A 27,837-nucleotide genomic window follows, 5' to 3' on the forward strand; every position below is an offset into this window, starting at 1 on the left:
TTCTTCCTTCAGTCATTAAAACCTATAGGCATATAGTTACACAATATTTACCATACTCGATTCCAGTTAACATATTAGTTAAACAGTTAGATGAATAATAATCTTAATTATCAAATACATAAGTACTTTGTAATAATCAGATTATTAATTTTCCTATAAACAATGTCTTAAAATTAATTTCACGAACAACACCAAAGATAGATGACATAGAAGAATTTGTTGCGGAGTACTTGGGTAGAACTTGAATATTGAACTTTCCACTATTCTTGCAATTGGGAAGTCACCTTGGAGAAATCAATCTAGCCTACTTAGGTAATTCGAGTCCCTACAAATTTATTATTTGCTAATCTTATTTGCTAATTATTTTCAATTTCTAAATAAACCAATGATATTCATGTGATGTTCATACTCACTTGAACTAGGAAATGCTTTAAAGGAGTAATCTTTGAGGGAATTTCACACTTGAAATCCCCCTCAAATGATCTTCCATACTCTTATTTCAAGTTCAAGCTAGATTCAATATTTATGCATTATTTTCAACAAAACTTGGTTAAGAAAGTGAGGTTCTCATTCTTGAAAACATTCCTTCTAACAACCATGGTACAAGTTTTCAAAAGCTTTAATCTTTATACAAAGTTCCATAATACTTGAACAAGTGCAACCCATTCTTTAAGTTAGAACACATGAACCATCCATGATTCATGTACAAATGCAAGTTTCAAGTTTACATGTTCAATGATGTTTTAGTGGAAATCATCCCTTAAAACTCAAATGAAATACAAGTACGAGTTTATCAAAGGTGAAGTCCTTACATAAAATTCTTGGCCTTTGAGAATGAAACCTCCTAATTTCTATATTCAAGTTCTCATTCAAATTCTATTTCAATATTTGATATGCAAAATCGATGATACTTTTTAATGAGCAACTCATTTTAAAATGAGATTATTTTACACGATTGGATTCGTGGGAAGCCAAATCACTTTTGATTAAGTGTTCCTCAATTCGATTTTCAATATTCAAGTTATTCAATTTCTATCATACAAGTTTAATGCTTTATTGCTTATTTATTGCTTATTTCAATTCCGCACTTTTAAACATTGCAGGTTTCAATTCCGCACTTACTATTTATGCAATTTTACTCGCCTAGTCCTTCTAGACGATGTGGTTTACACCTAGTCCGTTTTCTAGGTGGTGATGTTAATCTTTACTAATTCTGCACTTTATTTTCTATTGTGATGATGCGTTACTTGTTTATTGCTTTCATCACCCAATATGATAAATCAACAAAATACAAGTTCTAATCATGCTTAACAAAGATAATTAATGGAAAACCGGTTTAAGCTCCCCAAATTTGACTTAAAGCAAAGCGATCACCATATAAACTTAGCAATTTCAATGTTCTAATTATGCACTCAACCACCTACATGTAGTGTCATGATAGGATTTTACTCCGAAAATGATGATTGTATTGTATGAACCTATTGCAAAATTTACTCAAATAAGTGTTTTGTTCCCTTACCCGAGTTTCAATCGGTTTCAAGTCCTATGACTTATCCCGAGTCATATTTGGTCTTTTCAAACCGGACCCGAACTTATTTGGTGGCGACTCCATCAAAGTTCAAAAATCCTAAGCTGTAGGGATATTTTATGCACTTTCTATATTTTCAATTTTGATTTTTCTATGTTCAAATTCGATTGTCACTTGTGTGAACCTAGAATTTGCTTCCCTTTTAAAGCGTGGGATTGAGAAGATCAAGTTAAAACTAGTGGTCACATTCTTGATAAATCGAACCAAGTTTAAGTCTTTGGTGGGCAAACAAGGTTCGTCAAATGCTCAAAACTTACATTAAAAGTTCAAATTACAAGTTATACAAAATACAAAAAATACCACTCAAAATAACCGCCTACAGTAAGCATAGAACTTTCTCAAGGTATTTTGGTTATGGGGATTCTCACTTGGAGGCACTCTGTGAATTAGGATTACAAAGTGTGTTAGTGAGTTTTATGGGAAAACAACTAGGTTTAGATAATAAAACCTAGGGACAAAGCAAGGGGTTACCGGCCAAAGTCTTGAATCCTTGACCGGCCACGTCATCCCATGGGCGAGAAAAGTGGCGCGCACGACAGGTGGGCTGTGGGCCTCGGCCAGGCCAAATCTTACTTCTTTGAGAGCTCAAGCTCAAGCTCTTCTAGCTTTGTGAACAGTCTGAACACCTATGGAGTCGCTAATGAGACTTGCTACTATTTACGAGTTACTGTGTGAATTTGAGAGAGAAACTTTACCTTCTTATATCCCAGACTGCTTGAGAACTGAGTAATTATACTCTCGTGTTAGTCACTTGAGGGAGTCTAAGCCGTACACAAATTTTAGAGACTTTTTGTTTTCTTATGAGCTTACATGGTAAAAACAAACATTAAGGTAAAGAAACAAGGATAAAGAAATTTATATTTCGTACTCACTTGGTGTGTGTTCTGATAGTAGAAGACCAACAGTCAACCCACAATATGGATTGTAGCTAAATTTTGATTTCTTTCGTGCAATGACTACAAGTTAACTCATACAACTACGGGCTGCCAACAGAGTTTTCATCGGAAGCTTCAGCATTGGCTCTCTGATTGCTCGATCCAGGAATTGATAGAATGAACACTTGATGCTCTTAATCAAATTGCCAAGTAAACATTGGTAACACTGAAAACTTGTACCAAGTTGAGATTTTATCCAACTCTAAGCTGATAAATAACAACATCAGATTCTAAATCACTAACAAAGAATTTCTTAATTCACAGGGGTAACATTTACTGGACCATGGCTGGTACAACGATGCAGAACTCTTTGAGCACTATGGATGGCAGCACACTCTATGGTACAACAAATTGAACACAGCCCCTACCTTTCAACAATTGAAGCTTGTGGATTTCAGCTTTTCTACTGGATTTGAACATTTTGATTTTCCAATTCATTTTGTAGTAACTCAGCTCCTTCAAGATCCAGTGATTGGATGTTCATATCCTGTTAAGCCAGATCACAGAAACATAGATAATAAGTATAAAGATCACTTTAAAAGATTTGTTGACGAAAAATATAACTCTTCTAACTCTACCCATAAGCAAGATTAAAAAATGTGAGCCATAAACAACGAGATATTGTGACTGCATTCATCGCAAAGTTTTCCAACAGCCAAAAGGGGGATAAACTGATGTAAGCCACACAACAATTATTCTTTGCAGCAACGTAGAACTTAAATGCCCTTCTCTCCTGGTATTAATTTTTGCTTGCTTGCTTTTATTTGCTCTTCATAGGTTCAAGGGTCAGAAAGAAGGCCTCTTATAGTGAATAGTGAACATTCTTACCTAGTGTTACAGAAAATTACAATAAATAGTCCTGAAGTCAGACCTGGTAGCACACAAAAAAAAAATTGTTGGGTTAAAATACCGGTGATGGTCCAGAAATTCTTCGCCGGTGAAAGTTTTGGTGGTGAAGTAGGGTGGTGCCATGGTGGGTTTTGTTGCAATGAATTAACATAGCTTGACACCATTAATGGCAGAAAATATGGAAGAGCATGATGATTTGATTAATAACAGATACTATAGCAAAATTGCAAAATTGCAAAAGTATATGATATTTAAGCATTCGATAGGCTTGATTCTCTCCAAAATGAACTCTTAAAAGCTCAACAAAACATTCCAGGATATACAACATGCTTTCTCTCCCTAATCTCCTCCATTTGTAGAGCTAACTAGCTAGCTTATTCTTCAAGCCACTCATATAACAGAAAAGTAATGCAACATCCTAAAGTACCCCTCTCCCTAATATTGATTCATAGAAAGGCCACAGTTGAAAATCTAACTTAAGACCCTTTCCACAAAAATCTCCGACTTCTATAGCCTGATCAAAAAAGAAAATATTTTCTGGGAGGCAATAACATATTAGCAGTCACACTTATACAGATACTTCCGTACAGAATATTTTTGCTCCTTATGGAGAGTATCACCTTCACCACTGCTCAGCAATTGTAGTTTCACACTCAAAACATAGAACCAATCTCTCATAGATCTATTTCCCTCAAAACCTTCTCCTTCTGTGCTTCCAGCAAGCTCTTTGGCCTCTGCTATCACACTGACCCTGCTAACGCAAGTGTCTCCCTTAATCATTCTAACACAACTCAGAATATAATACTTTCATGCCTTCCTGCATATTCAGTTCATTTTGAGCAAGTAGGTTGTCAATTTTGCACCTAATAGATCTCTAAAGGTAACTGTGCCTAGGTAGATCCAGCAAGGGAAATCCTTTGTGGCACAAGGAGCACAGAAGAATTCTCACGGACAAAAATGGCACATTGATTGATGAGGTAGCCTATCCCACTACAGTAAGGTATACATATCATAGAGAGTAAACTACAGATGCCATGGTGTTAACTGGTACCTGTTGCTGAATAAGTTGTTGTGGCTGCTGATCTTGAGATGTTGCATACGCCTGAGATTGTAATTGAGGCTGGGACATTCTGTAATAGGGTTCCTTCAGTTCCATCTTTCCAGAAGAAGTCTGAAGGATTCCTCCTTGCTCAGCGCCAACACCCCACATTTTAGCTGCATAGGAGTACAGCTCATCAAACTAGTGCAAAACAGAAATAAAACATAGCAGGAATGACGGAACAAAGATCAACCTGACAAAGTAAGATATACGGTATAGCTCTGATTATTGTGAGCAACCATCTGAAGGCGTCCGGTAATTTCTTGTCCAGCCATGACATAGATAGGTTGTTCGAGAACACAACGTAATTGGTACCAGTGAGTAGTTGGTGAACCCGGAGCAGTGGTGAGCCACCTCTGGACCGTACTGCACGAAAGAAATTTGTGTAATCAGTATCTACTGTAGCTCAAAACAAATGGCATATCAATGAATACTCAAGAGAATGGCTCCAAAATCGGTCAGCTACCTCCCATCAAACAAAACATCAAACCAACAAGCTAACCCATGCACCCTTGTGCCCACGGCGGCAGTGAATTTTAGTGGAATATCAATTTCATATAGCTGCTCCTCCTGCATAAACAAATGATGCTCTAAGAGTCAGTAACAACATATGAGAAGCCAAAGCTAATTGCAACTTCAAAAAAATGTAGATAAGTGAGAGGTATAGCAAGAAGAAGAAGAAGCAGCAGCTAGGAACATCACAATCTTCAAACTTCCCATTGTCACCAATTTTATAACTTGTCATCTTATTTTTCATTTCACAAAAGATAAACGTTAGCTCAACTTCTGGCACAAACTAATCCCCCTTGCATACATTTCAAACTCAATACAAAGAATATTCCAATACTTGTATCAACCCCATGTAAACTGGTGTCTAGGTCATTCCACCATAGCTACCAACGAATGGCAGAGAGATGTGGAGATATTATATGGATATTTCGGTGAAGTTAAATGAATACATGGCCCCTTCTAGCAAGTCTTTGTTTCACAATCATGCACTCACAGGTAGAAATTTTTTCAAAACGAAAATTTAGTAATAGAAATTTGGAAGCCTCAGCAATACAACAAGTCAAATGATTTTGGAATTAAGGTGAGAAAAGTAGAGTTTATACTGTCACACCTCATCACAGCCTTATAAAATCATAAAACTTGAAGCAAATCCTTTTCACCTCGTTAACTATGACGCGGAAAAAAATCTTGGTGAAACCATCAAGACCACAAGATTTTTAACCTTCATACTGAAAACAGCCCTCTTAAGCTCATCAAACGGCCTCTCCAAACGAACTTTATCATCCTCAAATATAGGAACCCAAAAATCCAAACCAACAACCAACAGGTGAACAACCTCCTCTGTCCTTAAAAAAGAGTCGCAAAATGAAGAAGTCTCCTCGTCAACAGCATCTTTATACCTAATAAGATCCCCAGTTTCAGCTTCAGGTTCTTTCATAAAGCTTCTCCTCTCCTCTCGACGACATTAAAGAACAAGAACCATTTTCCAACTCTGACATCTACTTCTATTCTCCGTAGTTCAATAAATTTTCTTAATCATTCTTAAGATAAGCTCCCAACTCATTAGTTAAAAAACCATCACTCTCTCTATTATCAATATGACCAGTACCTTTAATAGATTATCACTACTTAAAATAAAATAAAAAATTATCTATATTCATGCACAGTAACTAGGCTTTGTGAAAAGCATATTTGACATCTCTCCCTTGCTTGCCCAAGTCCTCACCAACCTCCAACGTGGTCCCTTTATTAAAAAAAAACATAAATGCTCTAGATTTGCCTCTTCGGTTGAGCAATGGCGGTTAATGTGCAAGATTCTAGCGACTAAAAGCCCCAAGTTTTAGCCCCAAAGTTTTTCAGGCGACCATTGATGAGGGCTCGCGTTTCTCAAGCGACCGAAAGCCCTAAGTTTTCGTTCTATATATCCCTGATTTGGAGCCTCAATTTTCAGATCTAGGTTTTCAAAACCCTAACAGGCACAGTTTTCCCCATGCCGAGTCCGATCCGGATGCTGTTTCCGCTCCAGCGTCGTGTCGTGTCAACACCAGTATAGCGAGGTGATTAAACAGCCTGTCCAAACAAACTTTATCATCCTCCAATATAGGAACCCAATCCAAACCAACAACAAACAGGTGAACAACCTCCTATGTCCTTAAAAAAAGAGTCGTAAAACGAAGAAGTCTTCTCGTCAACAGCATCTTTATACCTAATAAGATCTCCAGTTTCAAGTTCAAGCTCTTTCATAAAGCTTCTCCTCTCCTCTCGGCGACATTAAAGAACAAGAACCATTTTCATGAGACCAACCGGTCACTCTTTGATCCGCTTTCCATATTCTCCAAAACAAACATAAAAACACAGGTTCTTCAGCTCCGTCAACCCATTGCGCTGATTCCAACTTCCAACAGTACTCCTTAACTCTGCTTTTCTTGAAAGGTATGGGTAAGAGGAATCCTCATTTATTTAGTAAGGGCTAGCCAACCACTGAGGGAGTTTATGGAATATCCATCTTTACCTTGTTCGCACATAGTAAGGAATGTAAGGGACACATCCCCACACTAGAGTGTGAAACGTCAACACACAGTAACACTTGGACAAAGTGGGAAACGACATCAGGGGCAGGAACAAAATTAGAAGTCAAAGGAGGGTAGGCCCCTTAAAGAGGAAAGCATCATGTGATGCAGCCGCCGCAGGTTGATTTACCTAGATCCCAGCCTTACACATTCTCAAACAGTAAACTCCTCATTATTAATCTGGGTATCCATCTGCAATTGATCAATCAACAAACCATTCACAAGGGCCTGCAACATCATCATCCCCTGACAAAGAGTTATACTCAAACTTGTACCACTAATTTAAAAATGTGTTCCAAGAATCTTAATTTATAATGAAGCAGACAATTTTGCAACTTGTTACTTCATGCCACAAGGCCGCAGAGCCTGATGCAACATCTGAAATATGACTTCCGAAATACCACAACCGGAAACCGCACTGTGACCACATCAAACTTTAGACATTGCATGTACAAGTAACCATTAAAATGCATCGAGCTTGATCATGCCTACAGATAAATGTATCGTTTCAGAACTTGGCACACATCGCTTTACCGCTACTCCTTCGCACAACACGTTAACTAAGAAGTAACCAACCACTTCATGATGATAAAGAACCATTTGTTCTCCTATTATAAGAGCTTATGTACAAACAGTCCACTTCTTTCAAGATCAACCACAAAGAAAGGGGAAAACAAGATATTCTTGCCCAAGAACTTAAGAACAAATCCACTTGTTAAGATGTCCATTTAACCAACACTAAGAAACTTGATTATTTGTGACACCCTCTAGTCTTCCCCCACCTCCATTAAACCTTGCCGACCTAAATCTACGGTAAAGAAACTCCACGGTACTCTATCATAAAATGTAAGGAAATCTATAAGAATCAAAATTCTCAAGGCTCCTCAAAATTCAATCAAAACCATGTTTCCTCAAATTAAAGTTACTAAATAATATCGGTGTTCTCCATGAGAGAACAAATAACAAAGACGGGAAAGCCAGCTTAGGAAAGCATTGTCCATTTGTCCCCAAGAAATTGCCCTTCATTCCTTGTGGATTGGAGAAGTAAAAATGAAAAATATAATTGTGTCAAATGAACAATTGGAAAAGGAATATACGTTATCAAAGAATTTTCAGGGGTATTTTGTAATGAATCAAGTGTTTACATATTTTCAGCTAGAATATCTTATCATATGGATTTCATGACAATTAGCAAAAGATAATGTTTGCTACATAAAGTAATAACACGGTACACATTATTAAGCTCCAAGTAGCTTTTAGGTTGTTAATACCCTTATATGCAATGTTACTTTCCAGAGTCCAGAGTTGGAAATAAGACTGTATTGAATTTTGTGAGGAGAAGTGCGTTATTTTCACAATGGAAAAAAGAAGAAATCAAGGACAACGCAGAAAGTCTTCCAACTAAAGCATCACCTTAATAGTAGAAAAATCTATCACATGGTGTGTAGCTGGTGCAACAAGTAACCTTGGGTCAAAAGCATCTACCACAGGCTGCCAAGAAAAATCATTGAATTAGTACATGTCAAAAAATCACAAGCAATTCACCAGTAAGATCTAATCTATCCGCATATGTTAAAAGAATCCGATGAAGCAAGCAGATATGGTAGAATTAGTGACAAAGAATTATGGGAATAGCAACCACGCAACATTTACACGTGTCAGCAGGAAAGCATAAAGTTGATCAATCTAATTATTACCTTTTAAAATCAAAATTTCTATTTAAATTTTAAACGACAGAAAATCGAATTTAAATTTAAACAGATAAAATTAGAGTGGCTGGATACAGCATATATCCACAATATGTAATATCCATAAACAGGAAACTAGAGAATGAGCCCCTCTGTACTACAGAGTAAGTGATAGGAATGCAAATGGAAATACTTTTGAAGAACCAACTATCTGAATTCTTGACCGTATAGGGTTGAATCACGCACTAGGAGGATGGATATGGTCACAACAAATCAACAATCACTTGGAATGAAGAATCAGATTCAGAAACAGATTTGGAGCAACTTTCAGAAAAACAGATTCCAAACTCAACATTGAACTTATTTTCTGGAAACCTGATACAAGCGCCGCGTGAGACCCCATGTGCCACCTAGCCTGACCAAGTCAGGTCTGGTCAACACCATGGACACCCACACGAGCCACCATCGCCCGATCGTTGACATGGTTTGACTTTTTTAGTAGGTTTTGTCCCTTACTTTTTGGTTTCCACTTGGAAAGTTTTTCTCGGTAGGACTTAGAGTAGAATTAGGATTTAAGCAATGCTCTGGAATGTTCTTTATCGCCGACCTATATCTCTATAAAAAGGGTTGCCTTCTCTTATTTTTCACAATTCAGATCAATAAAAAAAAAAAAAAGAGTTTTGCTTATTTTGAAAGTTTTTACTTTCTTGCTTTAAATCTAACTTCAGAAGTGATTTTAGAATTAAGGAAATACAAGGCTCTAGCATCCAGGAGTGGGTTAGAGTTTTGTTTGTTCGGATCTTCGTCCACGAGTGAGGCGGGAGGAGAAATATCGAAGCTATCAAAGCTGGGCTTCTTCAATTCAAAGTTGAGGCTAAAAAATCCACATCAATAAGTACCCACGGAAAGTAGCTTTGGGAGTTTAAAGATGAGGCAACACTAAGGAAAATAATCATCATGATAGGAAAAACATTGTCAGAAAACTTGGTTAGGTAGATTAAGCAGGGGTCTCATCCCATGCAGTAGCATCTTGACTAGGTTCCATCATTTACGTCGTGGGTCAAGAGTGGATGACGGGTATGGTTTTGGCATGACAATTGGTCCATGAATCAACTGTTAAAGGTCCGATTTCCATATCAATTGCGAGGCCCTCCTTTACCAGATACCTGAATGATTAGATAATAATCAGTATTGAGGCTATTGGAGTCACTTTTGATACAGATGAAGATTATTGCCGGCAAGATAAGAAAAGTTCCTTTGTGCTAAACATTATTGCAAGTTTGCAACATTATTTGTGTGCCCCATAGGCAAAATGTGCTTTATGAAGACTTGGGCCAAAATCTTGCAAAGAGAGATAGGGGTAATTTTGTCTTTTAACTTTTATGAGCGTAATTTTGTCTTTTAAACTTTTATAAGCGTATGCATGTGGGGTAAATGGTGGGGACCTATTACTAATTATGTCCATTTCCAATGGAGCCAAAGATTCATTTGTTCTTTTGGCTGTGGGATGTAATGGACTAAATCAAAATGACTCTTAAAACCTATTCGCTGCCTTCCCATGAAGTAGAAGATGGTCGTCCTACTGTCGTCCCGTTATTGCTTTTGGGTCAATTGGAAACAACCTCTCTGCAATTGCAGGGGTTAGGTTGCGTACGTCCGACTCCCCCTTACCCGCTTCTCGCGGGAGCCTCTTTGAGGCAATGGGGTAATGATAATGATATGCAAGTTGGGTAAATGGTGGGGACCTATTACTATATAAGTAAATGGGGTGATCTTTAAGGAACAGACTAAAATTGAATATGGGGCAAACGGAGGGAGTATTAGAAGAAAATTTCGTCTTATCACCCTGAAAGGATAATTGGAAGACGACTACTTCTAAAATATGCTTCTTTGTATGGGAGCAATCCAAGAAGACAAAAGATTCTTGAGAGAGAAGTTTTCCGTTTTGCAAATTATTGGTTAATGTGGAGGAAGAACCTACTAGTGACCTTCAACTCCTTTGTCCTGTGAATATTGTCTCGAGAGTCTCAACAGCACTTATTCTTTGTGATGAGTTGAGGTTCAATCTCACAAAGCTAAATTTTCTGTGGCGTGGAAAGGAAGGATGAAATGTGATATTGCTGAAGTACAACCAAATTAATCCTTGGCTATTAGGTAGTGCACAAAGAAAAGAAAAACCTACCAAATATCATGGTCAAAGAGTGTCAAGGTTTCATGTTTCTTCAAGTGAACCTGTTCTCTTTGAGAGACACTTGTTTTCTTAACAAGGGGACAAAATTTGGCACAATACTCCCTCTCCTTTGTTGAACAACAAAACTCCGTTTGAAATTTTATTTGGTTTTCCACCTTCCTATAATGCCATACACACATTCGGTTGTCTTTGTTTTGCTCATAATAAAAAAACCAAGGGAGATAAATTTGAGAGTAGGAGTCGAAAGTGTGTTTTCTTAGGGTATCCGTTTGGTAAAAAGGGGTGGACAACGTTTGATCTTGATACGAAAAAGTTCTTTGTCTCTAGTGATGTGAAACTTTTTGAGGATATATTTCCGTTTGTTGACCCAACAGATGTGAATATTGAACCATAAAATGTTGTGCCAGTATGTAATGACTATGATATTGATCCGGATTTTACTGAAAATATGATGGAGGGAGTTAATACTTTTGAGATATTAATATTGTTGAGGATGTGAATATTTCACCTGGACATAATAAAGCTACTCAGCCCACACAAATTGTTGTCCCCCTTCCTGAGCCTAACTCCGCCAATGAGCCCATACCTCCTGGTGAGCATTGTCTTGTAGCGGAGTTAGACCAACAACCCAATTTGCAACCTGCCTTGTCAGACGGCAGTCTCACTCCCTCACCAACCCAACATGTATCTCCAACTGTTTCCTTAGACCAGCCTACTGCTGCTACGGCTCACCCAGTTGCAGACTCGAGTCACTCGACCCAACCAACTAATATGGGTCGAGGCCTAAGGGGAAAGTTACCTTCGTTTTAGTTACGTGATTATGTGTCAACAGTGATTGCCGAAAGTCCATCTACTTCTACTTCATCTCCACATCACTCTTCAGGCACTCCTTACCCTATAGCACATTATATTAATTGTGACAATTTCTTTTACCATAAGTTTCTGGCAGCTATTATTACGGGTAAGGATCCAAAGTCTTTCAAACAGGCTATGACAGATAATACACAATAGCCAAAATAAAAACATTTCATAGGTTCACATAAACTTCAAAATCCTCCCACCAAATGAGAAACCAAAGATGGGTATGTGCTGATAAGCAGAAAGGCTCACAAACACAAATTATGTACAAGACTACGAATACATCGGACTTTTGTAAATAATGTTGACCATTTATTTTTTCTAGCCGTAAGATGTAGATTAACTTTCAGTATTCGGACCAAGTGAATTCACACATGAACCTAAGTCTATACTTCCTCCATTTTTTTTTAATTGCACCATCTGGTATTTCACGCTTGCCAATGCACTATTTTAACCACTAATATCTCTCATTATACATTTTAAAAAATTATAAAAAATTGATAATTTGAAAGTATATTTCGAGACGAATCTAACAAAATCCCACATGAATATATATTTCCTTACATATAAATCACAAAAAATAACTATATAAGAATATGGGAATAGTGCTAAAACCAAGATGGTGCAATTATTAAAAAATGGAGGAAGTATATAATATATCCATAATAAAATACCTGTGTAAAGTAACCCTGGAATGCCGATCCATACAAGGAAGTCAAATCCACCCCAAAATAATTTTGCTGCTGCCAGAAGAGTGCCTGAAAAAGCAGTAAATAATCAAAACATGTTTAGTGAATGCATAAATCATGCATATATAAGATGTTAAGAAGTAAAAAATGTACATGGACCAAATGCAACGTCAACAAGGAAAATCCCAATGTCAATAAATCAGATTATGCTCTCAAATTGCAGCCTTCATATACATATGGGACTGTATATTTAATTAAAATTTAAACATTTGACCGTGCTCAGAAAACCTCACAAATGGGTAAATTTGTTTCATAGATATAACTTCAAGAATGCCAATTTTGAACCAAAACTTAAAGCCAAATTGCTTCAATCTCTAAAGAAACAGAAACCCAAAGATTTTACAAGGCAACATTGCAGTATGGTAACCAAACTAAAGCAACAGAAAGAGCATTCCGATTTCATCAGTTCCTTTTCCAAAAAGCAAAGGTAGCAACACTATAAAATGGAATAACAGAGAAAACAAAAGATGAAAGTTTGAGGTTTAATACAAAATAGGCAAGAAATATCTGTACAGGATGCATGTACAGTAACAAATAAGAGAGAAAGCACATTTTGTGTTTGGCAGCTTTGGCTCAACTCAAAGGAGAAGAGAACAGTTGGGATGGGGGGTAGGGGGAGATTTAGAAAGAAAAGCCTGCAATCAAATATTAAAAATATGAACATAATTCTCTAGTTGGCTTGTTATCAGTTTGTTGGGTAGGCTAGTTGGTACAAAATTGAGGAGTGTTGTATACGGTGAATATTTAAACCATTCGCTGGTTAAACATTTAGTTTTGTGAATGAAGTAGAGGTTAGAAGAGGGAGTGTTGTAGACAATGAAGCAGCACAAAAAATTCCGTATTTCCAACTCCAAATTCTGTACCCGATCAAATTGCAGAAAAAGACAATATATTGAGTAAAAAAAAGGGTTCCCAAAAAATCGTTTGTAAGCCACATGCCCTCCCCCCAATAAACCATGTAGAGTGATCTCGGTGACAATGTGACACACTACAGGGATCTAAATTTTAGAATTCTCACAAACTGAAAAATATTGGGAAAATTTAGGCCCGTCAATTCCTTTAATTGGGAAATCTTCTAGCTTGTCCAGGATAGCAATCATGAATGTCATAGAAATTCATTCCATCATACATCAAGAGAAATGGGGAAACCCCAAACATTCACATAGAAACAGAAAATGCAATAATTCCGAAACAGCGTACAAGGTTGTGATACTTCGCCAGAGAATTGAATCCATAGTACAGATACATATGAACTCCACGAAACTATAACAGAACATGGAATCCACTATTTTAACAATTAGATTAACAGTTCGGAGTTCCTTTATCACCCTAATAAACATATTTGTCATACAGTCTTATGTGTAGTACTATAGCTTTAAGATCTACATATCTAGCAAATTTGCAACAAATAACATAACTGTAGTATACCTTGTTAGCAATTTCAACGAACAGATATTCATCACTGAATGGTGCCATATGTATTCTACATCAGGAGAATTTCTTGAATTAGAAAAAGTAATTACACAAAATGAGACAAAAAGGAAAATTGAGTGCGAAATCAAAAAATGAAGATGTGGCTAAATGACGTTTACGAGAAAATTTTATAAGCTGGTCAGTCATTCAATGCAAGAGTCATACTTATTTCTTTAAAACAAAATACTCCCCCCGTCCCAAACTAAACTTCCCCTTTTCTGTAGATTTAAGAGGTTCCTTGGTGATTGGGCAGTGTGCCAGTGTTGATTAAAAGTAAATAAACAAGAAAGTAGTGGGCATTCTGTTGAGTCATGTAGTGTTTTGATGATTGTAAACAAATGATGATTATCTAACTAACATGTGTGTTTGAGATGTGCATATTACATTAACATAGAACAAGTCATGGAAGGTTGAATATAACACGTCATGAAGGAATTCCAACAAGTGAAGTTCCCGAGGGGAACTCCAAAGAGAGATTCTACAAAAGTGCTGGTAGACTTTATGCAAGTTCCTAAGCTGGAACCAAACAAGAAGAGCTCAAGATATATGATACAGAAGCAAGCAGCAACAAAGTTCCTAGAAGGAACACAAATAGAGCGGTTCCTAGGTAGATCATAGGAGGAACAATGAATATGAAGTTACGGAGCAGTTCCCGAGTGGAGTAGCAAGATGAAGTTTCAGAGTTGAAACAAGTTCCCGAGCAGAAATCATGAGTGCGAAGTTCTTGAAAGGAACTAGCACATCGAAGTTCCAGATGTGGAGCTATCAGCATGCGGTTCTTGAGTCGGAGCAGCATGAAGCAGGAAGGCATAAAATATGAGTTTATTTTCTATGATTCATGTAAAGTATAAGGAAACGTGAAAGGTAATGGAACAAGGTGTCAATAAGAACCTGTGGAACTTAGAGTCAAAAGCACTCAAGAGTCGGCAAGTCTGTTGCATATTATTATCTTAATCTGTAGGGATTTATTTAGTGTTTGTTCTTAATAAATCTCTACTTGGTTAATTGTTTTTAGAAAATATGCATTAGTTATTTTAGGATAGATTTAGTTTTAAATAAAAGATACTACCTCCGTTTCATAATGTTCTTTACGTTTACTATTTGCACAAATATTAAGACAAAAAGGGAAGAGTGTGTAAAAAGGTGGTGAGTGTAATAAAATATGGATAAAGTAGGTGGGGGAGTGTAAAAATATGGGTGGATGTAAGGAAAAATGAATAAAGTAAGAGAAAGTGAGTGGAAAGTGATAAACGTTGTGGGGTAAGAGGGGTAAGATAGTAAAGTTTAATGTCCAAAAATAAAATAAAGCATAAGTGTAAACAACTTTCAGGAACGGACTTAAATGGAAAGAGTAAAGAACTTTAAGGAACGGAGGTAGTAAGTTTTAAATAAAATTGGTTTTAAATTAGCATTGTGATTTTAATTATATCTTTTATTTATTTTTATCTTATATGTTTTTAGAAAATAAAGAATCTAAATTTATAATACGTAAAATGAGTTTTGTGAGTGTTGGAACTTGTAAATGCGAGTTCGTGTACGAACCAGAACTCGTGTATTTATGTCATGTTTATGAAAAAGTTTTCAGTAAAATATTTTTGCATAAGAAAATAAAAAAAAAGTGAGTTTTGGAAAAATATTTCTTGTATTAAATTTTGATAAAATGTTGCTTTTTCTCCTAAGTATTTATTTTCCTTTTGTTTCCTATTTTAACTCTAATTACTTTACTGTAAACGTGACATTAGTTATGCCTAAGACTTTGACCGCTTTCTCCCCAAGTTTCTCCCAACTAACACATCATGGATAAGTGCCTAAGAATTAGGAAACTTACTATTAGTGGAGGAATAAGTGTAATACCCCATAATTTTAGGCATTTTATTAATCATTTTATGCATTTTTTTTAATATATATATTTGATATTAAATTATTTTGGAAGGAAAAATATTTAAATGTCATAGATGGAATATTATTTTCAAAACTGAATTTAAATTATTTTTTCGGATTTTATTAATTCCTAATTCTATTAGGAACCAATTTTGGAGTAAAAGATTTTAAATCTACTTAAAATTATTTTATAAATCCGAAAATAATGTTTAGTATTTTATAAAATCAGTTTTATATAATAAGATATTTATGATAATATATTCCGGATTTATTTTGGTAATAAGATAATTCTATTTAAAATTGGAGTTAAAGAGTTTTACCAATTCAAAATTCCCTAAAAATCCGAATTCTTTGAGATAAATTCTGAAAATTTCAGGATAAATCTTAATTAATTATTCAAGACTCTATTTAAAATTTCGTGATTTTATCTTTTGTATTTCTATTTTAAACAATTTTACTCTAAACCGAATATCACCAAAATCATGACTAGATTTAGAATCCTATCACAACTTGAACACCAACCACGGCCATACCCCTTAGGGTTCCATTCTAACCCTAACCCTAATCCTATACCTATAAATACCTCCTACTTCATTCATCATTCCTCACACCAAAAGTTGAGGGCTTTCCCAAGCCAGCTCTTAAACTTCTTCTCCCTCTTTGGCTCTAAACCTTCTTACCTAAAACCCTTATACAACCACCACGACACCCCCGTCGTGCACTCCTTGCCGCCGACGTCTACCTCTTGGTGTCGTGACTTCCACACCCCAATTGTTTTCAAAGCCTTCTCTTTTACGGTCAGTTTTTACTATTTAAACTCTTCTAAATTAATGTCGTAATTTTTAAAAGTGTATTTTTAAATCATGAGTTCGAAATTTTGATTTATAATATTGTTATTATGCATTCATAACTCATGAATTAAATTTAAGTCCATTAGATTTATTTTTATTAATTTAATTGTTTAACCATGAATTAATTAGAGTTTTATTTATTAATTGTTAGGAACTCGTGAGTGATCTGTAGCAGGATCAAACTAATCTTTGTGTGAGGTGTTATTTAATCAAGGTACGTGTATGTGGCTAGATTATTATATGAATGAAATCTATGTATGGTTTGATTATTAATTTCAAATTATTAATTGTTTTCAAATTGAAAATTGTGAATTATTGATTTTGAATTGTTTCTTGATTTGTGAAAATTGTTTGAGAATTTTTGAAATGTTAAATATTTTTCTTGATTTTAATATGATGATGGATTTGTTCAAGTGGTGTTTGAAATAGTTTGTTTGGTTTTGATGAGTTATAAATCTTTATTTCAAAATATGTTGTTTTCTTTAAAAATAAATTTGATTAAATAAAAGGAGGATTGTTGGTTTATCATATGGTTGGAACTGGATGGTCTTTCATGACAATATTGTACTTTTATAAAGTCTCATGGTGGAATGGATTTCATGAAACTTTTATGTTCATACGCATCACTTGTTGTGTAAGTCGAGGGTCACTTGTTGACTATTATTTGGTTAGTACCCAAATGTATAGATTTGTGATGGAATACTAGCTTGGGGGTGTGCACATTTAGGAAGGAAGGGGAGATAAGAAGATGTGTTTGATTTTCATATTCTAATTGGAATCTATTTTTGGAAAGTTTCTACTTTTGGAATATTGTTATATTTGGAAAGTTCATATATTGGGAATATTTCTTTTCGTGGAATGTTTCTACTTTTGGAAAGTTTCTATTTTGGAAATCTTAATTCTTGAAATGTTTATACTTTTGAAAAGTTACTATTTATGGAAAGTTTCTAATTTTGGAAAATGAATCTTCTATGATTTCAATTAAGCAAGTTTGAATTAAATGGTTTGTGAAAGTATGTTCAACTATATATATAAATGTTTTACATGTCTTGCATATATTCGTACTTAGCTTTTGCTAACTCGTATTTCCTATTTGTTTTGGCTTGGCCCTGTTCACCTTTTGGTGAGCAGTTTTCAGGAACTTGATGTGATGATGTGACATGATTACATACGGGATTAATGGAGAGTTCACTAGTTAGGATTTATTTTTTCTAAGTTGATTTCATTTGTGAGTTCAGATTTTAGTATTTAAATGTCAAGGGTTTATCAAATATACACTATTATTATTTCGATTATTATTATTCAATAAAGAAAAGTATTTGAGTTATTCCGCTGCATTAGTTGAGTTAATTAGCCTTTAACGTAATCACGTGGCGGTAATACTCCTAAGTTTCTCTCCATGTTGGTTTTATTCAAATAAATGTTGGTTAAAAAAAAAAAAAGAGAAATTTGGGGGTATTACAATAAGTGGGATTATGGTTAAGTCTTGTGCGTGCTATAAATAGAGGCTTATGTCTTCATTCCAAAGTGTCAAACTTGTGTCATTCAATAAGGTCTGGCTTGCCATGTTCCTTTATTATTCTTCAGTTTCGACATACTAAAGTTAAACTAAATTATCAAGTGCGTGTATTTGAGTTTGGGGTTAAAGGGTTTGAGTTAACTCTTGACTCTTGTAATGGGGACTTGATTAAGACTTTGAGTGAATTCTTGTATCAAGTTTGAGCTAGGAACTTGAGTAAGTTCTTGTTGTGTATGCGTAAACATAGGGTGAAGTTTATCCAGAAGTGAAGGGTTTGAGTAAACCTTTTGTAAGAGTTGTGGGAACTCTTGAAGGACTTAGAGTTAAGTCTAGAGTATAGAGTAGAACTTGTGAGAGAGTTGGAGTTCCGAGTAGAACTTGCATATGTAATAGGTTGTAACAGAGAAGGTTCCCTATTATAGTGAAGAGTTTAAATCCGGAGGTCGTGGTTTTGCTTCTTGTATTGAGACAAGAAGTTTCCATGTAAAAATCTCTCTTGCACTTTAAGTTCCTTATTGCTTATGGTTTAAATTCCGCATTATTTGGGCAATAAGTTCCACCCTACAATTCACCCCCCCCCCTATTGTAGTGTTCATTCTGAGTTCACACATTGCTTATTATTTTTTATTTTACCATAATGCTTTAGTGGAAGGAAAAGAAAATAATTTTACATTAAGTGGACCCAACCAAAGAAGAAAAGGGAAGTTTATTCATTATTTGGGTACAGACGGAGCAACACTATTAATTAAATGATAACCAGAAAGTAACACTTTAGAAAACAAGAAATTCTTCAACAATGGAACTAAAGATATGAAAAGTTAGCCGATCACTTTAATGATCCGTCAAAGATATCGAACCCAATTGCAGAGATGCTAGAAAGGAAGGGGGGAAACCTCGCTCAACATTTCCAGAATCATATATGATCAATAGCTTAGTTTTGAAGATTCGTCATTTCTATTCTCAACCACGACACACAGGAAAACAAACAGCTATACTGTAAACGATTTCTTTCTTTTCTTCGTTCTAAAAGTAGGAATAGCAGAAATTCTTTAACCTTTACTGGATTCTGGAGTTTAAAAAGAGAGAATCTGCTTATCACTCACACAAAGGAACGGGTGTTGGGTAGGGATAAAATAAGTGTCTGATAAGTTTAAGGCCAAAAATATGGGCACGTACAAAAATGCAACATGTTTTTTATTTCAAACGGCTTTTGCATTTTTTTCAGACTGCCTTATAGTCCCCGCATCCCATTACCTTATTTGATCTAAAATGCGTCATTCGAATTTTTCAACTATACGCATAAAATGCATCAAATTTGACCAGCAAATACCATCATTTCCATAAATACCACATCAATAAGCAAAAGAAAATTTCAAGGAGAGAATAACATGTGATAACCAATGACTTACCTTCCTACTCCAGGAAACATTTTCCCACTAGGAACAAGAAACCGATCTCTTGCAATAACGTAAGATTCCAGCATCCTTTCATTAACCAATAACGTCCCTATATTGTAGAAAAATGCAGTTTTTCATTGATTGCTCTAGTATAGGAAACTACGGCAAAAGCAAAGAAGAAAATAAATTGAATAGTATATACTTCATTTGTTCTTATATATGGCACAATTGAGTTTTGGACACTATTCACACAAGCTCCTTTGACTTCCTTTTGTGGTTTATACTTAAGAAAAAACATAGTCGTGGAGGGTCTTATTAGATTCGTCTCAATAAATATTTTTTTTAAATCAGCTCTTTATAATTTTTTCTTATCCATAACTGGAGATATTAATGTTTGAAATAGTGCATAGGCATACGTGCCTAAATAATTGTGTCATTCAAAAAAAGAACAAAGGAAGTACAATATTGCACACAATCACACACGAAGTATAGTTAATGAGTTAACCAACAACCATGCAGTACAAATCCAGCATCCCACTACTTCTATAGAAAGGAAGGTTAGTGAATCCTTGTTTATGCAATCATATCCCTAATTAAGGTAGTTGAAATACATTTTTTGAGAAGGGATCTAAAAGAGAGTGTATTTAAATTGAATAGTTGCATAACTTTATTCCCAAAAGCAATAAATTCATGGGGGGTGGAAAGATAAACATGCAGGAGGAAAGAAAATAAAGTGTGGAGGAGAGACATTGTAAATCCTGTAATGCATCGGGTAGGGGAAGGGCACATTAGGGAGTATCATAGTATAGGGGAAGGGCACATTGGGTATAAGAAGAAGGTAGTTAGTTTATAAATAGAGGAGTTAAGGAAAAGAGAAGGCGTGATGAAAATGATGAGAGATGGATTTTTCTTTTGTTTAACTTTGTTTAGTGTCCAACCACTCAAATGTCTAGGATTGTAGCCCCAATCTGATGATTTAATCGCGTTGAATTTCAATCAACTATCCTCCAAATATCTTCTTCCCTGTTTCTATTTTCTGTTAATGCATTATATTACTGCATTCTATTACAGATGCCAACCTTCTAATAACCCTAGACTTCAAAACAATGCAAGAGGGAGTATGGGATTCTGCTAAATGGATCCTAGAACTCCACAATTAGCTATCAAAGATGATAAGTTACCCATCGGCTCAGATATCAATATATCCGCTTTTTCAGGCAGCTCCACTTCTTCAACCTTGCCTTTAATGACCTGCAAATATAACCATTTTAAGCTCTTAGGGAATAATTTCACACTTGGGGGAAATCAAATAAAATTTGAAAACAAAGGGCCAAAAAAAGTCACCGTTATTCGATCAGCCAACAAGGGGTTGCCCGCAATAAGCTTGCGTGCATAATCAGCCATTTCAGATGCTTCTACAGCATAAACATGCTTTGCTCCAGCCTGTCCAAAAAGGCGAAGCAGAAGAACGTATATTACATTAGTATCATTCCAATTTCCAAGAAAGTCAACTCGCTCCAATTTGTATATAATATGCATCCAACTATCCAAGATTATGATATTGTAAATAATCAGCACCCTTTTTACCTGTGCGGCAAATAATGATAAGATACCACTGCCGGCACCAACATCAACCACCACCTTCCCACTAAAATCCACACGGTTTTCCATGACAGCAGCATAATAGGTACCTTCAACAAAAGGAAAAATATAATCATGTCAGTTGAGCCCCCAGTCTTACCACATTGATTTATTAATTGTCTTATATGCTTTTGGACAGAAAAGTACCCATACTACTTCCTCCGTTTTTTAATACTCACAAAGTTTGAACCTTTTGCACCTATGTTACTCAGACACGAGTGTCGGTGTCGTGTCCGACAAGGTGTCGGAGTGTCTGACACTCCAATTCAAATATTTGCAGACACTCCGACACGGTCAAAGGAGTGTCTTGACTTGTTTTTTAGACACGGCTCTTTACAAAGTGTCGAATAAAAAAATCTGACACTTTTAATAAAAATACAAAAGTAGTGGTTATATGTTAATAAAAGATAAAATTAAAATTACCAAACAAGATAAAAGTTGTTTAAAAGGATTAAAAATCCTACTTCGTATATAATAGAAAATTAACGTGGGTTTGAATTGGAAAGTAATAAATAGACACAGAAAATTGAAAAGTACTCCGTAATAAATATAAAAAAATAAATAAGACTTGACTTTTTTTGGGGTAAAGATAACAGTTGGCACGTGGATCTATTCCACTTCCCACCTTTTCTTTTTTTAATTAACTTATTTATTATATGTGAGTGGTGCCTAGTAGGCCTGGGCTATTAATAAAAAAAAGGTAAAGAAAAAAAGAAAGTGAAAAGCCCACCACTCACCATCACCAACAACGCAAAACAGAATGACGGGAAGGAAACGCAGAGCAGACATAGCCATGGCTGATTCTCAAAGTCAATTATCAGTGAAAACATGAATTGAAGAGTGCAATCAGGGCGATTTGTCTTCAACAACAAAAGGCCCAATATAATTGCTCTTTTCTAGCCCTCCCCGGCCTTCAATTGCTAGATCTAGGGTTTTGAATTTTTCACTCATTTTCTTTTCTCTCCCGATTTCGACACCACATTTCCGACTCTTTTCCGACACCGGTGTCGACACCTTTCCGGACACGTGTCGAGTGTCGTGTCGCGGGTCGGGTCGTGTCGACACCGACACCCACCGTCGAAAGGAGTGTCGGAGTAACGTAGTTTTGCACTATTCATATATTTTACTTTGACTATTGTTGGTGATTTATTTTAAGATAAAACATAATCGTGAAGGATCTTGTTAGATTCATCTCAATGTGTATTTTTAAAATATCAAACTTTTTATAATTTTAGAAATAAAGATATTAATGATCAAAGTTATGCATCGGCATGAGTAAAGTGATCAATGTTGCGAGTAAAAACGAACGGAGGAAGTATTACTTAATAGAGAATTACAGTCTCCTATACCATCTTATGAAGTATTCCAGATATTACGGGAAAAAAAGTGAACCACACGGAAAAATTGCAAGCAACAAGAACATAGCAATATAACCTGTCCTCACGTAGTCCTGCATCATATTTTGCTGATGTAATAGCTGTCCATAGTAATGAAAATACATTTTAGCAGAAGATGCCTCTGTCTTGGAATCGAATTTGCTCCCACAAGCTGAAACTGCTCCATTTGGTAACTGTGATCCTGGAAGAGAGGAAAGTAGTCAGACTTCTATTACTAATCAAAGAAAGCTCATAATGGCATCTCATTCCCACTCTCTGTGAGAAGTTTGGATTTGATTTCGCAAGCTGGCTCGTGAATATTATGAACACATGGCTCCGTATGAAAAGAGGCAAGTACACTTGCATGCATTACAAGATGGAGTTGAGTAGTTGACTGAGAAGAAAATAAAATCATTCTGTTTTTGATAACAAAAATGAATTTCTTAAGAACAAGAAAAAGAACCTGTGAAAAGATAATTATCTATTAGTAAAAATTATAAACTTTGACCATTAACATATTTAATTATCTATTAGCAAAAATTATAAAAACAAAAAATAATACTAACCATTTTAGTAAATTTTACTGGTAAGTAATTAAATTTTAAAATGGTCAAAGTTGTGCATTGGCAAACATGCCAAGTCAAAATGGAACAACTAAAATGCAGAATAAGTATTATAATAAGATGAGCTCAATCTTCCTTTTAGGAATGTGTTGCGGAAATGAAAAGTCTAAGCCATGTATATCGGAAGGAAAATGTCCAAGTCATGGTGTCACACACAGAAGCAAGTCAATCTGGGCGAAATAGAAGAGTTAAAGGCACATAGAAGAGTCTTCATAAATCTAGAAGACGTGTGATACAGATCAAAAGCTCCAACTGACATACTCAGCATAATTATATTTTTATATCTAAGAGTCAAACATTACAGAATTCAAAGCTCTTGAAACATGTATTAAGTAAGGTGAGTAAGCACCAAGATATACTTCTTTCAAAATGCAAACATTCACAACTTGACTGATAACTCTGTCCGTATATTCACTGAAAACAGAATTTCTAGTTAACATGATAGAAATGCCCTAGAATCAATTAGAAGCTTTTATAAATGAAGTATCAAATGAGGACCATTTAAATCAAGCAGGATTTGTTTTCTTTCAACATAGAGTTATAACTCTTATAAGTTCTAAATACTAACCCCTTAACCAAAAAATAGTGCTATATACTACACATTGTATAGACATGCGTCTTTGAATTCAAAAAACGAAAGTAGAAAGCACAAGTTCCACCTCTAGGCACACATAGATACAGTATGCCACCAATCTGTGCACAAGCAACATCCTAGAGACACACTCTCATGTTCAATAAGCTTTGGAGAAGAGCATGTCTTGCCCAATATGGTAGCTTTCATTTACTGCGCGGAGGGAGAAGTACACTTGAAGAGAAAAGATAAAAACTCTTCTGACAATGATATTTTGCAACGTATGTAATCCATATAGCCCTACAATATACTTTAAGTTATTTGGAGCTTTTAGTTGATAGGATAGTCTACCATCGTATATCAGGTTCCTTTTCTTAGCCTTTTAGGTCTCTTTAGAAAATTTCTAGAAAAACAAATAATCAATATGATAAACAGCTTAAACATGTTTCTTCAGCAAAAAGTCTCTCATCCTTACAAGCGCCAAGCTCCTAAGTAAAAAGTTTTGGCATAAATTTTCATTGCATTTACATCAAGCAGAGAGTCAGAGACAGTAAGGAGTGAATTGAAACAAGGATAATAGTGCTTCCACGGAGGCATGGACTTTTTTATCACTTAAAAAGATATTGCAAGAGCTTATTCCCAAAACCTACTCTTATTTCCATAACTTAGAAAGTTCTTTTCCTCCTTTTGATAGTTTGAAAATTGGCAAATCAATCACACATCAATTACCTAAACCAGAATTCTTCTCATAACTTACAACTTCATCCCAAGAATTCTTGTCAAAGGCAATCACTTTTATGGCCTAACCCAAACGTAACAAAGTCGCATGAACACATGAGCTTTGCAATTTGAGATTTATTTTCCTTGCATTTCCAGCTCAATCCAGCCCCACCGATTCACCAGTGTACATCATTAACTTTGCTTGCCAAACCACTAAAGACAGATTTATCATTGTTCTGTTTGGTTTTCATCCACTCTTCTCACGTCCATCACAAACACGGTAGAATCGATATCACTTCAATAAAACACTAGACCTAGAACATATCAAAGACAGCTAAAACTAACAGGCAGACAAGTTTCAACTAAGTAAAAGTGATGGACAAGAAATGCTAACTCATATCTACCAAGCTACGCAAAGTATCAAAGCGAGCACCTTTGCAATCTGCTTCTTTCTTCCATTGTTCAAATGCACTATGAAAGGCCTCGCTTTCCTCCGCGCTCCTAAATTGGATGTTGACACCCTTCGAGTACGTCTCCTGTTTAAAACTAGCAGTTAATGTCGCAACGAACTAATTCTCATATAACCTAAAATATCTCAACAAACTAAGCAGTAAATTCAAAAACAGGGGAACAAATTCTCAATTACGATCCTCAAGTGTGCGCAAAAATGTGAATTACATTAACCATATCCATTGACATACCTCTTTATCAGTTTCAGAATCTTCACTTATGCAAATTGATTCAACTGGACTGAATTTAAACAACTGAACACAAAAAAACCCATACAATTTCATCGTCAATTCATCATCAACACTAAAGCAAAAACATAAAAATCATTATATTCAGCAACAATTGCTAACCTGAGCAGTCTGAAGATCAACATTTGTAGAATTATTGGAATCGGATTCACTAAAAATCTGGAGCTCAGCGACACCAGAATCGACAAGAAACCTAGCGGACGACGGAGAAGACGATGGCGATGTAGTTGAAGGCGGAAGAGGGAGGTGAGAGACTGAAGCTAATGTGAACTCGAGCTGTTTGGTTTTGTGCCCTAATGAAGGCTCCATTGTTGAACAGAGAGGAGAGAGAAAGTTGATTTAGGGTTTATGGGGTTTAATAACCAGAGCTAAAAGCCTAAAACCTTTATACGGGAGGGAAAACTTGGAGAGAGAAACAGTGTCACTTTTGGTCTAAAAAGAGTAATTAAAGCTTTCGAGAAATGGTGATTTTTCATGTTCTCGTCTGTTGCAGGGACCATGTAATATGCCCACTAAAATTTGCAATTCCAATAGAAGAAATATTTCAATTGAAAATTCAATTTCAATAAGTTCTCCTTTAATAAAACGGTTTTTTCATGAAATGCCTCCGAGGTTTGCAAAAACGCACCAAATACCCTCGTGTCTTTCGAATCACATAATATACCTCTATTTTTGCCTAAGTTTGCACCAAATACCCCTAATCCGACCTTCCGTTAGTCCTCCGTTAAGTCATGTTTATAATTCACAGAATGCCCCTATTTTTAAACTTATTGCACAATATACACCTATTTGTAAACTAAGTTGCACTAAATATCCAAACTGCTTTTTTTTTTCTTTTCTCTCCATCCCTTCCTTCTCTTTTCCTGATCCATCTTCTCCGGTGCACTCCATTGTTCTACAACCGCCAACATAAGAATCAACGTGCAAACAATCAAATTCGAAAAATCAATTACTTCCATTCACACTAATCGCCCACAAATTGGACTGAGATTGGAGAAACAAGAAGGGCGGACCCAGAGAAGAACATACGGGATTGAGCTACTTAAAACACAAAGGCTGCAAGAATTAAACCACTTTATCAAAGATATTCAGATCAACAACACTTACAACAACATTTACAGAGAATTCCTTAACTAAGTGCTTCATACTATCTTAGTAGTAAGTCAGAAACCTTAGAATTAGAATTCGATTCTGGAAATCCACCACCATAAATCCATAATCAATGTCTGCTTCTACATTGACTCCCAATTTTCTTCAAACAGTCTCCACTCAATTTTACTCACTCTCCCAATTCCGAATTCCCAACACCCTCAACTTCTCGAATTTCATTCAATTGCAAATCAAAATACCCAATTTCGTCAAAATCAGCTTCAATTCTAACCCTAAATGCAGCACTTTTTGACCCTTTTGTGCTTCAAATTGCAGAAACTTTTGAAGACTCTCTCTCCTCTTCATCTTCTTCAACTCCCTTACCTTTGCAGAAACTAAGGGATTCGTCCTCCGAATCCCTTCTTTCTCTATTGCTCGTTGCACTTGAGTGGGTCAATGAATCGACGGTGCAACCGAGGATGTTGAACCCTGGGCCGAGATCGGCCTCCGCCGGCGACCAGAGAACGGAAATCGGACGCCGTCGGCTATCAGAGAGCAGGAGGAAGAACAACTTCGTTTTTTGCACCGCCGCGAAACTTCCGCACCACCGGAGAATCGACAACCTTCCCAATGCGGCCACCGGAGAACGACCACCCTCCGCGAAGCCAAGTCGACCACCATCAACATCTGATTTAAGTGATCCTCCGGATCACTGTCGGCGACCAGAGATCGGCCTCCGCCGGCGACCAGAGAGCGGAGATCGGACGTCGCCGGCGACCAGAGAGCAGGAGGATCTACCCAGAATTACTGGGTTTCGAGTAGGTTGAAGCTTGAAGAACAGGGGAGAGGAGAGAGAAATAGAAGAATATGAGATTTTTTTTTTTGAGTTTCTGTCAAAGGGAAGGTAAGTAAATGGGGTCATAACACAATTAAGGGCAAAATAGTAAAACTCCACTAACGGTAGACTAACGTCGTTAACTGTTAGGTGCATCTCATGAACAATACGGATAAATAGGGGTATATTATGTTAATCGAAACACGCGAGGGTATTTGGTGCGTTTTTGTAAACCTCGGGGGTATTTCATGAAAAAACCGTTAATAAAATTCATTATTATAGTACTCGGTTGATGCACGGTTCGTGATAAATCACTACACTTATAAAAGAAAGGACTTGATATTACTATTTCCATACACAAATTCTTATTTACATGTGGTGTACGATAAATATTATACACCGAAGTTAAAGTTAACGTAAAATGCTTAAAAGTTACATTTATATATGTAAAAGTTATCTACTTTTTTAGTGAAATTTTTTTTCATTTTAATAAAAATTATTTCTTCAAAAACACTAATAATGTATCAAATTTATCATTTAGCCATTTAAAATTTTGTCTATCAACTT

The 27,837-nt window shown here is 35.9% G+C and overlaps 1 protein-coding gene across 1 annotated transcript; it reads right to left on the reverse strand.

The window, feature by feature from the left end:
- Nucleotides 1-2,420: 2,420 nt before the first annotated feature.
- LOC110801119 (probable histone-arginine methyltransferase 1.3) lies at nt 2,421-25,890 on the reverse strand. Its single transcript, XM_022006434.2, has 15 exons — nt 25,449-25,890; nt 25,290-25,352; nt 25,022-25,124; nt 22,733-22,876; nt 21,245-21,348; nt 21,002-21,100; nt 20,839-20,908; nt 19,670-19,766; nt 13,965-14,019; nt 12,462-12,545; nt 8,464-8,541; nt 4,938-5,041; nt 4,665-4,837; nt 4,424-4,587; nt 2,421-3,010 (listed from the first exon to the last, which is right to left on the reverse strand). Exons 1-15 carry the CDS (start codon nt 25,653-25,655, stop codon nt 2,927-2,929), a joined length of 1,629 nt encoding a protein of 542 aa, XP_021862126.1. The 5' UTR covers nt 25,656-25,890; the 3' UTR covers nt 2,421-2,926.
- Between the last annotated feature and the right edge of the window lie 1,947 nt (nt 25,891-27,837).

This window comes from Spinacia oleracea, chromosome 5, assembly GCF_020520425.1.
Source record: "Spinacia oleracea cultivar Varoflay chromosome 5, BTI_SOV_V1, whole genome shotgun sequence".
Taxonomy (NCBI): domain Eukaryota; kingdom Viridiplantae; phylum Streptophyta; class Magnoliopsida; order Caryophyllales; family Amaranthaceae; genus Spinacia; species Spinacia oleracea.

Bases quoted from the DNA above. Each gene is read 5' to 3' on its own strand.
- LOC110801119 (XM_022006434.2), bottom strand. From the start codon at position 25,655: ATGGAGCCTTCATTAGGGCACAAAACCAAACAGCTCGAGTTCACATTA. The intron at 25,353-25,448 runs GTTAGCAATTGT...TTTTGTGTTCAG, and splicing joins TTGATCTTCAGACTGCTCAG to TTGTTTAAATTCAGTCCAGT. The intron at 4,588-4,664 runs GTTGATCTTTGT...ACTCCTATGCAG, and splicing joins CGTATATCTTACTTTGTCAG to CTAAAATGTGGGGTGTTGGC.